The sequence below is a fragment of the Ochlerotatus camptorhynchus genome, unplaced genomic scaffold (genome assembly GCF_037179485.1).
Source record: "Ochlerotatus camptorhynchus isolate MF236.1 unplaced genomic scaffold, CSIRO-AGI_Acam_v1.1 ptg000144l, whole genome shotgun sequence".
In the NCBI taxonomy this organism is placed as follows: domain Eukaryota; kingdom Metazoa; phylum Arthropoda; class Insecta; order Diptera; family Culicidae; genus Ochlerotatus; species Ochlerotatus camptorhynchus.
Genome location: NW_027040634.1, coordinates 1,273,150 through 1,289,763, shown reverse-complemented (window position 1 = coordinate 1,289,763; position 16,614 = coordinate 1,273,150). Strand labels below are relative to the sequence as shown.

Sequence of the window (16,614 nt, the reverse complement as noted above, 5' to 3'; positions counted from 1 at the left end):
CCAAAATCCGAATTTTCAACTCGAACGTGAAATCTGTGTTGTTATACGCCAGCGAGACGTGATGTGTATCAGCGGAGAACACTCAAAAGCTGCAGGTCTTCATCAACCGATGCCTGCGGTATATAATTCGTGCCTGGTGGCCTCACAACTGGATCTCGAATGCCGAGCTCCATCGTCGATATCATCAGAAGCCGATAGCAACAGAAATTCGAGAGCGAAAGTGGAGGTGGGTCGGCCACACACTTCGACGGGGCGGAAACGAAATCTGCAAGCAAGCGCTGGATTGGAATCCAGCAGGACATCGCAGCAGAGGCTCATGGCGGCGGAGCCTCAATAAGGATATTAAGCAAGTCGATAGAAATCTGACCTGGGCCCAGGTCAAGGCAAAAGCGAGCAGCCGCCCAGGATGGAAGTCTTTCACGTTGGCCCTTTGCACCGCTGGTGGTGCACAGGACCCTTAAGTAAGTAAGTAAGTTACGGTATGTAAGATCTACCACCAATTCCTAGTCTTGACTACTTCAAACTAAGGGAACAGGATTTTTCAGTAATCAAAGGAACACATCTAAGTCCTTGTCACTTTTTATGCCTTGTTGATAGTGACAAGACTCGGCTTTGTCTACCGAGGATGATCTTGAAACAAGGCAAAAAATGAGTTAGTTGTCTTCATCTATGTGATTCCTAAACTTCTCTTCGTTGTTCCCTAGTTTGAAGTGGTTAAGACTAGGGTTCTGATGCATGGTCATTATCGGTGTCATACCTTAATTTTGTTGCTAAGGAATCCAATTTTGACTGACAAAGGGGCGCGCCTTTGGAGGGTGTTTCAACACTCCGAAGGGTATAAATAGCGGGACCTTTCAATTAGAGTCGGATCCTTGCGATGAATGCAAGAATGACAACTGTATCTTTATCTTATCTTTCTTTATTAAAGAGACTTTCAGCCATCGCCTGGTTCATCTCTGCATGACAACTGTATCAAAATCGAATACTTCATCATTTCTCAATAGTTATGGAGTAATACGACATGCACTAAACTAAGGACAAGGGATATACTACAATAGATAAAATTACTGGTCGCAGTGGTGTTATGTCCCGAACAGAGGAAAAAAATCACGTAATATGAAAGCACAAGATGATTCAGAATTCACTGTCACCGATTTCACAAATATGCAATTCTCAATGAGTAAAATGGCTATATGTTAGAGTATTGTGGTTTTAAAATGTGTACAAATATCAGCTTGTATTAATAGTAGGATTTGAAATTCCATTGATTTTCGATTTCAACGTTTTTTTTCATGGACGTGAAAATGGAGCATGTCATAAATCTGTATAAATTCATGAGTTATCTTTTAGAAACATTTATTTTTCGCATCATTATATTGGTAAAAAGGAACCCATACGTGAAAAATCCGTTCAATATCAGAGCCAGAGCTGTTAAATATCACGGCCGTCATGTGATAATGAGAAAACAGGTTCTCTCACTATCATGAGACGAAACTACCTATCATGAGCTTTCTTGTCATTTTATAATGTTCATACAAAAATTGAGATTTCCATACGGTTTTGGCATCAACATTTCTAGCTAATTTAGATGAATTTAGGCAAGCAACAGTATGTAATCTATTCAGTGTATATATTCTTAATGTTGGTCGCATACAAAAATAATATAAATAAATGAGCTAGTAATTACAATGATCCCAACACTGTCACGTTCTGTCAAAACAAAAAAAATTAAGAGGTTGTATCCAAGACACGACCGTAGACGTAGGATTACAAAAGGTAGTTTTGATATCACAGCAAAAGTATAGTATATATTAAATTGATTTCTTAACTCGTTATCAGTGAAAAAGTTCGATATGTTGAAATTCGGAAGCAATTTGAGAGTTCTGTTTTTGAGGTGCTCTGTCGATGTCCATGTAGTACAAGCCAATCCTGGGCTATATGTCTTGGATACAAGCTCTTACTCTTTAGTTAACTCTTTTATCAGTCATTTGTGGTCCTGAAAAGGACCGATGGGTTGGAAGAATCTGGTCGTTTATACTTTTTTATGCAAATTTTAAGCCTCTTCTATTAAGAAAATTCGGCAAGATTTTCTTTTGGCATAATTCTCTTTAAAGGAGGGGCTTAACATTTGCAACAAAGGGCATAAAGATAGGTACGGACTGGTATGTTCAGTTCATGCTTGGAATCAATATTCGGTATTATACCACTACCAATATTGGGGAACCCATTTTTCACATCACGGAAACGCCTTGTTTTCTGATGTCAAAATTACGCATTTTCGTGCACAAAACGCACAGAACTTTTGGTTTATTCAATAAATAATAAAAAAAAAAAGCAAAAATTGATTGGAGGAATTTCTTGCTAAAAATTTTCCAATCGCGAGATATTCGCTATTCCAATCGCGAGTGATAGCTATTCCTGGTCTATACAAGGTGTGAAGATCTAGTCCTCACGTATGTGTTGGTAGAGGGCAGGCATAGAAAATCATTTGCATTTGCATCTCTTATGCATGACGAACCAGAGCGAACAGAAGCCACTACTGTTTTTCAGTGAATGTATTTTACATTCACTGAAAAACAGTAACAAGTTCTGTCCGCTCTAATTCGTGATGCATGAGAGATACAGTTTTGAGTTATGAACAAAAGTTGTAGCTAATAACAAAACCTACTAAAACTCAATACATCATTTTGCGAAATGCTGTTGATGAAAAAAGTTAGAGGCGAATGAATGTAAATGAATGCATGAAATGAATGTAAATGATTTTCCATGCCTGGTAGAGGGACAAAGGTAATCATTGCGGGAGAGAATGACCCCGACGTCATTGCACTCGAAAGTAAATTTGTGAAATATGAAGTACAGAAAATTCTAGACATGTTTGCATGATGATTGCGCTCGCTTGTATGCTTTTGTAAAGTATACAAGAAATATCAGCAGGCGTTTTGTATTTTTTATAGTAACTCCTTAATTGGAAACGGGCAAAAACTCATGAGCAGGCTGCTTTTTCATGGTATACAGTGTGCTAATAAAATATGCAATACATTATCTCAACATTCAGTGGAAAAACATTCATAAATTCTATAATTCATATTCAATTTCCAATGCAAACGCTGATTGAAACAAATGTTATGACGTAACTACGAGCGTGTTTGAGCGTACGAAAGAAGCAAATCGTGCGAAGCCGACTGAAAGCCGAGTGAAAAACGAACTGCACAAATACGTACAGCCATCAATTCCACACCTTGTATAGACCAGGTTGATTCCGAATCACCCTGTAGATGCCAATTGATAGTGGATAATCACCATGTAGATGCCAATTGATATTGGATGGATCGTAAAAGTTACGAAAATTAATATGGAACTGATATGTGATTATAGGCAGTGTACTAATGAAAGTGATCACTATTTTCAAGGAAAGTTTGGAGCAAGTTCAACCAACGAGTTTCAACCATTTCCAAAGAAGAAAGACATTGTAAACTAGCTTCTACGAAGCAAATATTAGACTAAAGGGTTTTGTAGAGGTTCACATCAAACGTCGCTTCCATCCTTCGATCTAAAAAAGCGCTCAGCTAGATTCAAATCACCTTTACACACTATTTTAAATTCTAGCAAACAGCAACAGTATCCAATCAATCCATTCTTCATTTTACATTGATCCTTGTCAGAAAAAAATAAATACAAAATTGAGAGCAGCTCCACATACAGTGAATAAAACAAATGTCCGTAAATATTATAAAAAGAAAGCTGCACCAACGTCTTCTTTGCTTTGTTTTAAACAGTAATTAACCAAATAACCTTTTTAAGCACTGCCAGCCCAACAAACAATTCAAACTCACATTGAATAAATGCTACATAACAGTGTACAATGCTGAATAAAACAGGATATCGAATTATGTGCTGAAAAAAAGCTCACTGAGATCGATAGATGTGCCTTTATTCCGCCGTTTGTTCTGATATGATTAATTTACTTATTAAAAGCTTTATAAACATTGACTGTCTTCCTGATTCAGAACCAGAAGTTTGATCTAATAATAAACTTAATAAGTGTAATTTGCACATACATTGCCACTTCAATTTGACTGTTTTCAATTGCTTTAATAAAATGCTTTATTAGACGTCTTATAAATGTTTTCTAGCTCCATTATTAGATTCCATTGCATTGCTTTACAATATTGCTGTATAAAGGTGAATACAGTCAGCAAAATAGCTCTTATACCACTATGCGTCCATGCTTTAAATTCATGCTTTGTAAATGCTTTACAAACGGCGTATTCATTCATTATTCCACAACATTACATCAGGCTAACAACAAAACGAAATTGGTAGCATAGTGGTTACCGTTTCCGCTTTCCAAGTAGAAGGTCGCTAGCTCAATCTTTTTTTTTTTCTACGCCTTTTATTTTTATTTATTTTCTAGATATCACATCAAAGATCGTATCACTCACTACAACCAATTCATAAATCTATTGAAAAGAATAGCATCCTTTCCATCGAAATTAGAGAGATGGAGAGGTAACGTTGGTCTCATGTTAAACAAATATGACTGAATTAATCATTCTCACATTTCCTTGAATTAGCTAGAGTTACGGCTGAGAGTGCTGATAGGTTTTCAGATTCAAGCTTTTATTACTTATTTAGCTGCCCATAGGATGTATTCTAGGATAGCTCAGATGGCAAGGCAAGCGGCTGGTGATCGGAAGGGTCATGGTTCGAATCCCATCCAACGACATGTATGTATGTAATAAATATTCTAGGATCTATGTGCGTGCTTCGACAGAAGTAATGACACAGCAATTACTAACGACAGAGAATAACCCTGCTCTGTCCCGTTCTTATTTTCGGATTAATTATCCCGTTGTTGAATAATCGTTTAATAAATGTATAATAGTGGCTAATTAAACATTATTTCACTTGAGAATCAAGCGTCTATATACACCTTTATACCATCGCTGTTTAAGGAAGTAATGATGTTTAATAAACGCTGAATAATCAAAAATTTGATCGAATATGCTTTGTTACAACTTTTGTAAGTCGAATAAAAGCTTCTTGACATACCTTATTCAACACCAAATATTTCGATGTTGGGGTTGAATAAATTCTCCAGATTTGTGTGTGAACAAAGCCTGAACAGAAGTTATTATTAAAAATAGTACATACAAGTATTATTAAGCATGAAGTAAAATCGCCAAGAAGTCGTTTCTTCAATAGGCAATTGTTTGTTGGGAGCTCACATGCCTTGTTACAAACATTCACCTCGAATTCTTTTCAGTATCTTAGAGTCCTACTTGGGATGGAAAACAATATTAGCTCTCTAGAATTTTAAAATCATTGAAATACTCAAGATGTCAGTGATGGCCCCATGGTCGGTAAATAATTCACAATTATCAGAAGAAAAAATATTAAATTTCTTTTCATCACTACGCATCTTAATGAATTATAGTCAGCTCAATATCGTGGCTTAGAAATTAATGATATCTGAAGGTTGATTTTTCTCAAACTTTCTTTTTAAACAGCAAATTGGTTTTGTATGATTCTACACTGTCAAACCCAAAATCCATAATCACCAACGGTCTTCTGAACCAATCAGCATTGATAGTATAGTTAATTAAACAATGACAAATACTTTTTAATTTTTTTACCACACTTAGATAGAATCCATTTAGTCAAACTTTCCTGCATGCATAATAGTTGGAAGTTTATAGATAATTGCTTCACAGTTTGTTTTAACTGTTAAATATAAATTATGTGACACACCTGTTGCAATAAAAAATTGATTGCAACAAAAAAGATGGCATCCACATAAAAACAATTATGATAACGTTTGATGGTTTCACAATTTAATTATCAAGATTCCACCAATTTACCATCCCCTTCATTTGCCCACTGCCAGAGCTAACATGTCGAAATTTCCCAACCCCTCGTCAAAAATTGCCTCACGACACCACACGTCCCATGACACAGATTCGCTTTAACAAGTTCATTTTTTTTCTCGGCAAATGGAAAATTCACTTTTATTGAACCAATTATACCCATTCACACTGAACACCACTTCAATTACACAATCCTCACACATGCTGCTTCATCATGCGAAACTGTTTCGGCCATAAGCCGATAAGCATTCGCAGTCCATCACATAACTCTTACGTCCAATAGGCAAACACACACACACACAACAATTAGATCGGCTGGATCACTTTCCACCGCGTTGATCCTAAACACTCAAGATTTCAAATTACCAGAAGTAAAAGCTTCATCTTGCAAACTGCACCCACTGCACTCCTCGGGCAGCTATTGATCGATTTCGGTACTGTTTTCGTCCACAACAAAAGCACAACTGCGCCGTCTTGTACCGATCCAAGAGTCAATAAACTAGCAGCGATCAAGACCGCTTCAACCACACGGCACGCGCTCTCCTTCTCTCGCTCTGTTTGCACGTGATCTTCTCGAATTTCACGTTTCAAACACTCGAAATGTCGTTCACCACACTGGACCAGACCGACAGACGTCCATCACTTTTCACCGGAGACATGTAAATAATCGCGACGATCGTTCTTTCCACCCTACTTATATAGATTAAAACCGAACCCCGGGCAGAGTTGCACGTGCGAAAAACAACCCTCCCTATGCGAAGGGGGCAGCTCGCGCCCCAAAGCCCGAAAGCTCACCGAGCACGAGTCGGGTGTGGGCTTGGGTTTTCTCAGCTGAAGCTGCTTCTTGTCCATAGCATTTCGTTGGAAAACAAATAAATATTCGATGAATATTTAATAAAAATCAACTGGTAGCCAAAGATTTTTTTTTTTTTGACGAATTACAAAATTATCGATTTATATTTTTAGCACCATTTACATTTCTCCCCCAGCAGTGTGCTCAAATTTTACCTGTTTTGGTTACTTGTTTTACTGTATTTTGGACACATGATTTAAAATTCTCTCTCGGCAAAACCGGCTTCGTCGTCGGTAAGGCCAACCGAGAAGAGAGAGAAAGATCGCTTCCTAAACCAGAAGAAAATTCAATCTCCGCCGGGAACGGGGCGGAAAACGGAAAACCATGTACGAAAGCGATCCGGCTAGAAAAGTGGCAACTTGCAGTGCCTTTGCTACTAAGCACATTTCCTGGAACTAAGTAAGCTTGTTTGTGAAAGAAAACTGAAGATTATCTAACGAGATGTAATTAGTTATCGTTTGTTGCTCATAATTGGTTATAATCGTTCAACAAAACAAAAATATGACGAACACAACGTTTGGCTTCAATGGTCTTCTGTGAAAATAAATCATATTAATGGATCTTTGGTCAAGCGAGTGGATGACAAATTGAGGTATTTAAGTGACTGTTACACTTGATGGGCAGATATCGTTTGGTTGGTGAAAGGTGCACAAACTGTCGACATTTATCGTTTGATTTGGGATTGCATGAGTTTCAGAAAGAACGCCAAGTCATTAACACGAAAATGACTGGCACCGAATATAGACAATTTGTCAATTTTAAATTCTAAGATTTCCGTTGTGGCTCAAAATCAGGACATTTAGGCCACAAATCCAGACACACGTAAATTTTATCGAGGTCTTTTTGATTCGTTAAATGTAATATAAAATGAAATGACCGGATTAACGAACCATCTGGTTTTCGGTGCATTACGGTTTATCACTAAACATAGTGCATGTGGTATTAGTCAATCACTATTGAGAAATGATGAAGTATTCGGTTTCCTGAGCAAAGTCTGAGATCATATTGAAATCTAAATTTGATTTTGTGATTTCGCTGATAATGATTGCTCAGGTTGCTGTCGATTTGGTCGTTTAAACGGTTAAAATATCAAAATTGAGAGCAGAAAAATCTTCTTGTGACATCACATTGAAAGCTATTTCTACTATCAGTGAAAGCAAACTGAAAGCTCAATTTGATATCAATTTTTCCTGATGATAATAAAACAAGTTTTCAATTTGATGTTATGCTATGGCTATGAAAACAAACCAGCAGCCTCGCCCGCAACAACATATTTTTGAAGAGCAAATGTACAGCAAAATGAAAACAAAATTTGGTATCAAATTTGTCAATTGCATAAACTGAATTCAAATTTGGATGTCAGTTTGATGTTGATATCAAAACTTGATTTCAATTTGCTGTCATTTTGATGCTGGACTTTGCTCGGGTGGTCATGCTTTCCTTCATCGCAAGCATCCGACTCTAATTTCTACTAAAATGTTTGTTTATTTACTTATTGTCTTGTGGTTTACAATTATTGTACATTTCAATTGATTTAGCCCGAAAGCCCTTCATCTTTGATGACTATGTCTATGTCTAACAAGTTACTGTTTGATTTTAGTTTTACATTGTAATAGTTTACATTTTGCTTTTAAGGAAAGCATATTTGTTGATTTTAATTAGAAAATTTAATATTCTACCTAGTTAACCTAGTTGCCTTACCTAACGTGCCAGAACCCTAATGATCTGTTGATCGGATCGCATGCAGCCATCTCTCAACCTTTTGATGGTAGCAGTTCTCCGTAACGGCAAGGTCTGAAGACCAGCCAGGCAGTGGACCTCAGGATCGTGTTCTAGATCCATTGTAGTTTGAGGTGATGAAAATGTGAGCAACTCTCCCAGATTGAGGATCGAAGTAGGCCGCGCTGCGAAAATGACGTGTTTTTGTTTTGCTGAATCGTTTTCGTTCTAGTGAAAATGTTATAAATTTACAATTTCATTTTTAAAAAGCGTTAATTTGAAAGTACAGAGGTGATGTTGACAACTGCATTGAGTGAACATCTTCAAATTCCTATCGGTTGCATGTAGTGCCGACTGTTCTAACCTATGCGTAGCTACGCTCAGCTAAGTTTATTTACCTTTTCGTTCCTCTGTCCTCGATAGGAAATTTCCATCTAATTCAAGACGATTATTTCAAAACTTACTAATTACGTGTCAATCAAGTATTGCACTACTGCTTGATTGAAAGTTTCAGTACATTATCAATGGTGTATATTTGCATCGATAATGTATTGGAGCGGGGCTTGTCATGTGTGAAAATAGCATCAGAATGCTTGCGTTCTTGAAATGGGCTATTGTAGCTACGGTAGAGCTGTCACCTTCTAACACCCGGGTTCAAGCTTCTTTGCATTCATAAGAAATGATTGCAGGCAGATTTTATCCATAATACCACTGCCAGACAGTGGGAGTTAGGCCAAAGGGCGAATCTTCATTCTAATCTACGATTCCACATACTATTAATAACCTTTTACACACCAGAATGAATTGTGCATATGTTTAGGGTCAACAGACATTTTCAGGCGCAAAGGAGTAACCGGATCGAGCTCATAACGTTTCTTAATTCCAAAATCTGAAGATTGTTTTGAATAATATGTTAAGGTAATGGGAAGCAACAACTTGTAAAGTAACAAGGACTAAGATGTGTTCCATTTCCTTGGATTACTGAAAAATCCTGTTCCCCTAGTTTGAAGTAGTCAGGACTAGGAATCGGTGGTAGATCTTACATCCCGTAACGTACCACGAAAAGGTGATCTACCCACGTTACGAAGTATCGATTGACTTAGTTCTAGTTAGGTTCCTCGAAAATCTTATATATTTTAAGGTTTGAAACTTGTTTTTGATTTCTGATGATCCGGGTCACCGTGAGGATTTCACGCGTGGAGGCGTGCACGCAAATTTGTGTATTCATTTTCATCGCTGCAAGCCGGACAGGTTGAGATTCGGAGCCCGGAAAAATGCGATTTGTAGTTTAAATGTCAATAAACAAAGTGGTAAAAACCTGGCTTCGGTATCTCTTACATGTATCATCTTATGAGTTCTCCAAGTAGGATCTCACGAACACTAATCTAATAATATAATTTTACACACACTAGCGTATACTGCCATGTACACGGTAATAATCAAACACATATTTATGAGTAAAAGCTAACCTATTGTCAATAAAAGTGGCACTACTAATAAATGAGTAATTTATTATGCCAATTAAGTAGTAACTGTTAGCTACTGTTAGCAGAAACTCATTGTTGTTAAAATAATTTAGTCATAATGAGTAAAGCCACTTTTATTACAAATGGGTTAACTTTTACGCATAAAAGGGTATTTGACTGTTACCGTGCAAGCGTAGGGTTTGTTTTCGTTTTGTTGTTTATTTTTACTTTAGAATGACAGTTCTTACAGCAAACAAAAAATTTCTCACAGCTAACAAAAAATGTCATCTCACTAACACACGCAAATCGCACCAATACGAATCCGCCTGGAGAGGACTATAGGCCTAGCTGGAATGATTTATTGGCGCTGCGAATGTGAGTGCGTGAAAATGCATGAGAATCTCAAGTGTGAGATTTGTTTGCCAGATTCGCACTGATCTCTGGGAGGCCCAAGATCAGAGTTGATTTTCCGAACACTGATCATGATGTAGAAAAAAATGTTTTAGAACGCACATTTTCTTTAAAATCTCAGTAATAATCTGATTTTCATGGATTTTCAATATAATTTTTCAGTATTTACTAGAAAAATCAAAATGTAAATTTTTCGGTAAGCTTCGCAAAAAAGGAATTGTGGGCACATGAGAAAGCAGAAGCAAAATGCAAGTCATACCCAGGGAAAAAATAATAAGAATTCATAATACAACTTAATTTTTTTTATTTATTTACTTTCGTAAAACTATTCATTGAGCTTTACTAAATAAATACAGTGTTTCGCGATTTTGTCAGCCTGAAGATTTTGCTGAACGCTTGGTTTTTAAGCATGAATTCGCAAGCATTTCGCTCAAAATGACTCTTAATTATTTTGTTGCATCAATAACAGAGGTAACTCAAATAAACCTCAATTATTGCGACACTGCACAGCTGTATCGAGTCCCTCCCGATAAAGTTGCTACGCACCCGATGGACGATAGAGCAGTTCTACGAGACGCTGGTTGGACTTACCGAAGAGTTGATCCGACGAAGACCGGTCGTCATCGGAAGAGACTTCAATGCTTAGGCAGTGGAGTGGGGAAACAGATGTACCAACTCAATAGGGTATATTCTACTGGAAGCTCTGGCGAAGCTGGAAATTAGACTATTCAATAAAGGCACCACCAGCACTGTTCACAAAACATACAAATTTGAAATTGCTACTCTCTGTTTGTAGTAGCACAGCAAACAAGGAGTAGCAATTTCAAATTTGTATGTTTTGTGGAAGCTGACATTTGTGCCTTTAAAGTTTCACGCTAAGGCTTCCTTAGAGTATCACCTTAATGCGGACTGCAGTCCGTCGTTGGTGGAAAACATGAATTGGAGAGTGTGTAAAGGATATACCCATTAGAGTGATGCAAAATTTGAAATTTTCGCTCCACAATACTTAAACGATTCCAAATCGGATCCTGACTAACCTCTCAAAATTTGAACCCATTTGGTGAGAAACTTAAATGGCACAAATCATTTAAAGTTTGTATGAGAATAACTATGGTAAAACCAAGATTTTTGTTCATGTCTATCTAATAATTCACCATATCGGTCTGCTTCGAAAGCTTTCATATGTTCTTGTAGGAAATTTTCCCAGCTACAACTTTGTTCAAGACCACTTTTTGATTAAATGCAAGGATCGAAAGTTATCAATGGTTCTATGCGCTGATGTCTTATGATCTTGTTCAATCAACTGCTCAGCAGGCAACATTGGTGTTTCTGGGGCATTGAATAGGACACAAAAATCACGGCTACTATGTCTCACTGCAAAATACAGTGTTGCCTACAGAGCAGCTGCTTAATCATGTCATAAGTTTACCAATCTCTTAAATAATTAATAGCTTTTTACAGTCTCGTTTTACATAGATACGATCTTCAGCAAAGTTGTAGCTGAGAAAATTAAGAATGGCTATCGAACTGTTTCGCAGCTCAATATGGAAAAGACTAGAAGGCAATGAACAAAAAGTTGAGATTTCCCATATTAATTTACATGTAAACTTCAAATGGCTTGTGCGAAGTCTGTTTCCAACCAAATGAGTTGTAATTTTGGGAGGCTAATCAGGATCCGATTTGAAACCATTTAAGCACTGTGGAGCGAAAAAGTCAAATTTTGCATCAGTCTAATACCCATAGTATACCATCCGATATGGTATCGGCCAACGGAATCCTGTGGCAGCACAGAGGACGAGAACTTGCGGCCTGAAGTGGATTACAAGTCGACTGAATCGTTAGGGAGAGCATGTAACACGACCATGCCGAAGAAACTGGAGCTAAATAACAGACGGCTTCCAGCTTACTGCAGCAACGAGGCAATTAGCACCCTCCGCGCTAGTTGTCTCAGAGCCAGAAGAAGTGTTCAGAGAGCAAGAACAGAACCAGACAGAGAGGAACGTAGATGAATGTTCCGAGCACATAAACGAGAGATAAAGCAGAACAAGTCAAACTGTCAACTGAAGCTGGGTCGAGACGCTGCTGCCAACGACGCACACCGTGCCGTGATGACGAAGATCAGATGTCAAGTCATGCCCGCTGGAATGTGCTTTAGAGAACCTGAAAGTCATCGTGGAAGGACTTTTCTCGAAGCACGATCCAACGACCTGGCCACCTACATCGTACGGAGACGGAGAGGGAGATAACGACGATGTCACCAACGAGCAACTCGTAGCAGTGCCTGCTGGATACACTCGGAAAACTCTTGGAGAGGATCATCTTAAACAGACTGACGAAATGCACGGAGAGTGAGCAAGGATTCTCGGAGAGGCAGTTCGGATTTCAAAAAGGAAGAGCAAAAGAACCGAGAAGGCGTCGGAACAGAAGTGGAAAGTAGATCGATATTACGCGCCGTGATAACGATCGACGTCAAGAATGCCTTCAACAGCTCCAGCTGGGGCCGACACTACTTCCAGAACCGGGTTCCGATCTACGAGCCAAATATGGGACAGAGATCGATTAGGATCACGGTAGGAATTTCACAAGACTCCATCCTTGGTCCAACGCTCTGGAACGTGATTTAAAACGGCGGTCTAACGCTGAAGCTACCCAAACGAGTTGAGAGTGTTGGCTTTGCGGACGACGTCGTCTTACGGTAACAGGCAAGACGCTGGAATGGATGGAAATTTTGGCGACCTAGGCGGTCGACATGATTGGAAACCTAGTGCATAGAGCGAAGCTGCAGATAACCCACAACAAAAGCGAGCTGGTATTGATCAGTAACTTTAAAGCGCTTTGGGGAGCACGCAATAAACTAGAAGTGGGTGTTGAAATGCCTGGAAGTGATGGTCGACGACCGTTTGGCTTCAATAGCCAGGTAGAATACGCCTAAAGAGAAGGAAGCGAAGGCCATCAACGCGGTAGTTAGAATCATACCGAACATCTTGGGACCAAGCAGTAGCAAGAGACGGCTCCTGGCTAGTTTATTTACGTTGATACTGAGATATGGGGGTTCAGCCCAGGGGTTTGACATATAGCTGAATACACATACTCAACATCAAAACAACAAAACATATCATGGTACCGCTGACAACGTTGCAGATGTTCGGTACGCAGCAAACTTAAGCGATATGACAGCCATATCCATCCCCTGGTTCAGCCTTGGTTGCAGCGCTGAAAACCAAGCGGAATTTAAGGAAACCGAACAGTACATACCGGCTGAACAAACCGTACGCAAACTTTTCGAGACATTTGGTATACCCTTTGTTGTAAGAATAGTAAACATTTATCAGTAATTTCATTAATAGTGGATAAATAATGGTTAAACTTGATTTCAAAATCATTTTGACGGTTAAAATATTGAAAAAGAGAATTTCCCAGTTTTGTCAGCTTCCCGTTTTTGTCAGCCTTAAATTTCAGATGGGGCTGACAAAAACGGGAAAGTACTTTACATGGAAAGAAATATTCTCAGATTAGCATGGAATGTATCTCAGAATTACCTTAAAATTACCCTCAAACTTCCTCTGGAATTATTCTCAGAAGATGAGAAAATGTTCGAGATATTAAAACGATTAGTTTACCTTGGAGCATGTGACTAGACGTAAACCGACAGGTGAAATAGTTTATCAAATTCACTTTAAAAGGAAATTACACGGCCAAATTAAACTGCTAATCCAATCATTAACCCAGTAAGGAACGTTACTCCGTTTGTAGTACAACGTGATTCCTGTTTAAATTTAATTTCAAGCGGCAAAATGTGCTCACTTGTTACCTAACCGAAGAAATAATTAGTGATTCAACAAGTCCAAATCAGAACACCATGGGTACCGTCAAGATATGCTGTAATCTTTCATCAGCCAGCATCACAAGACACGTTGGTAGCTATCATTGCACTGAACCTAGACATACCTCCGAGATTCCATACGTCATGCAACCAACGTCGTCAACAAGAAAGCTTTTCTCGCGCTCAGATAACCCGCACTAAGCAAGAAAAGTAAAAGTAACCTATTTTTCCTGACCAACTAACTCACATGTTTATGGCTTCATTACGCCAGCGCGCAACATTAAGGTAATGCGGCAGCAATAACAACAACAACAACAACAACTCCACCGACCGCTCTTAATCTAGTTAAAGCCAACCAATTGCGCAATCGCTCACTCTCCCGCAATAATCTAATGGCAAATCTAGGAGCCAACGAACTCTCTGCCAAACCTGTTCCCATTACCACATCATACTCAGTGCATCGACTTCCTAACTTAGGATCCTACACAAATCTTGCCCATTGCCCACATGAGCCCATTTCTGTTCGATCCATCCGCATTCGGATTTTTCCTACAGACCTATAAACGGATGACGGCAACGACAACGGCGAACGGAGGGAACTTGGCCCAATTAAAGTGCTGTTTTCCGTGTCACGTCGTCCGGAAAGTGGTTCAGTGGTTCCTAATCGGTTCGATTAGCAGCTGCCCGGTGTTCGTCACCAACCATCGTCATTCGTCGCTGTGATGTAAATGTAAATTTTACGACAGCGAAACAAACACCAAATTGCGATTGTGTGTAACATAACCAATCTCGCTTTGTTGTGCCTCAAATTTTCTTTGTGGGAAATAAATCAATTTATGGTGACAATTTGATCACCACCGTATCACGACTAGTTATTGCGCAATTGCGGATCAAAAGAGAGTAAAAACTGGAAAGTGGCCTACCTACCAATCGGAATAAATTTTCCACAATTTTCATTTCTGTAAGCTTGAAAATGGCCCAAGTGTGTGTAGCCCGGGGTAACTATCGCTTCACCATCATGGATCTTAAGATGGATAAGTTGATTCAGGCGGTGCAACAATATGTTGCCAAGTTGCCTGAGGAAGGGAAAAACTGTTTATGCTATCGGAAGATACGATGCACCGATACCAAATGAATCGGGAAGCTTGCATGGCTGGTAGCCAATTTATGCATCAAAGTTTAAAATCTGCAGTTAAAAGACTTCACATTAGCTCTACATGATATAATAGCATAGAGGTAACTCTAAGACTACTGGGTCCCGAAGAAAATCATTATTGTTTTTGGCTCACTCAGTACCAGAACAACGGTCCCAAGCAGTCCCAAGCTATTTCACTCACCCCTGCATGTTCTGCATGAATCCACACACCCCTGATGTTATCTGTCAAACTTTCATAGCGAATCAAAACAAACATAGTGTAGTAATAGAATTTCAACTAGAATAGGGTACGTTAATCGTTTGCTTGGGACCAATAGGCTACTAAAGTGGTGAGCCAATTTAAAATCGTTAGTTTCGTATTGATTGTTGATAATAGCATGCAATTTATAACCTATGTAAGGCATTCAATACGTCACTGGTAAAATTTCCTCGTTTTTAAACGACTTGATTTTTTTAAATTTTATTACCGTGATTCTTAGTCGTACGTCGGTTTATCACATGTTTAAACATTTAATTGATATTCATAAGAGAGTGTTTTGGAAGTTTAAAATTGATTGAATCTAAATAATGCGTTGCAATAAACGAATGAATGTTGGAGATGCCCCGCTTCAACGGTTGCCATATATTATATCCGGAATTGTGTAAATCTGTCTTTTTAACTAGGAAGTGGACTTATACCAACAATCAATACGAAACTAACGATTTTAAATTGGCTCACCACTTTAGTAGCCTATTGGTCCCAAGCAAACGATTAACGTACCCTATTCTAGTTGAAATTCTAGTACTACGCAATGTTTGTTTTGATTCGCTATGAAAGTTTGACAGATAAAATGAGGGGTTATTGGTTTTTCCTATGTTTCGAGGGGTGAATCGTTTAGCTTGGGACCGAAGAGAGTACCAGAGCTGAGCCAAAAAGTTGAGCACGTTATTTCGAGACCTTCTAGTCTTAGAGTTACCTCTATGCTTATACCATTCTTGTTCACTCACCTGGAAGGGAATACTATGGAGTTCCCTCGTCATTTCGATACTTGCATCCCATCCAAGCTAACCGCAATATTGCCGAAGCGTACGTAATCGTTCGGATCTGGCTACCCGATTTTGTTGGCCCTCACTAGGTGATGAATGATGAAATCTTGTGCTTGATGATGCTAAACTGCCTTGGGTGCTGCACTTGTTGTTTGTTCCACCGAAGAGTAGTTGAACTTCACCTTCGAAATTCCATGCAATCCTTATGCCATCTAGTTGGCTGATGTAGTGCTGTGCAGAGTGCTGCGTGTTGTCAACATTGTCAATTGACGTAAGATATTGGTCTAGCACTG

At 38.7% G+C, this 16,614-nt stretch overlaps 1 protein-coding gene across 3 annotated transcripts in view; it reads right to left on the bottom strand.

The window, feature by feature from the left end:
- LOC135700899 (uncharacterized) overlaps positions 1-16,356 on the bottom strand; it is a 30,826-nt gene extending 14,470 nt beyond the window's left edge. For 2 of the 3 annotated variants that reach the window (XM_065221566.1, XM_065221568.1), the window contains exon 1: positions 16,283-16,356. In XM_065221566.1, the coding sequence (XP_065077638.1) occupies positions 16,283-16,315 (33 nt within the window). In that variant the 5' untranslated portion in view covers positions 16,316-16,356. Of the gene's footprint in view, positions 1-6,233; positions 6,585-16,282 lie in introns of those variants that run through there. The other variant, XM_065221567.1, reaches the window with a different exon arrangement.
- Positions 16,357-16,614: the final 258 nt, after the last annotated feature.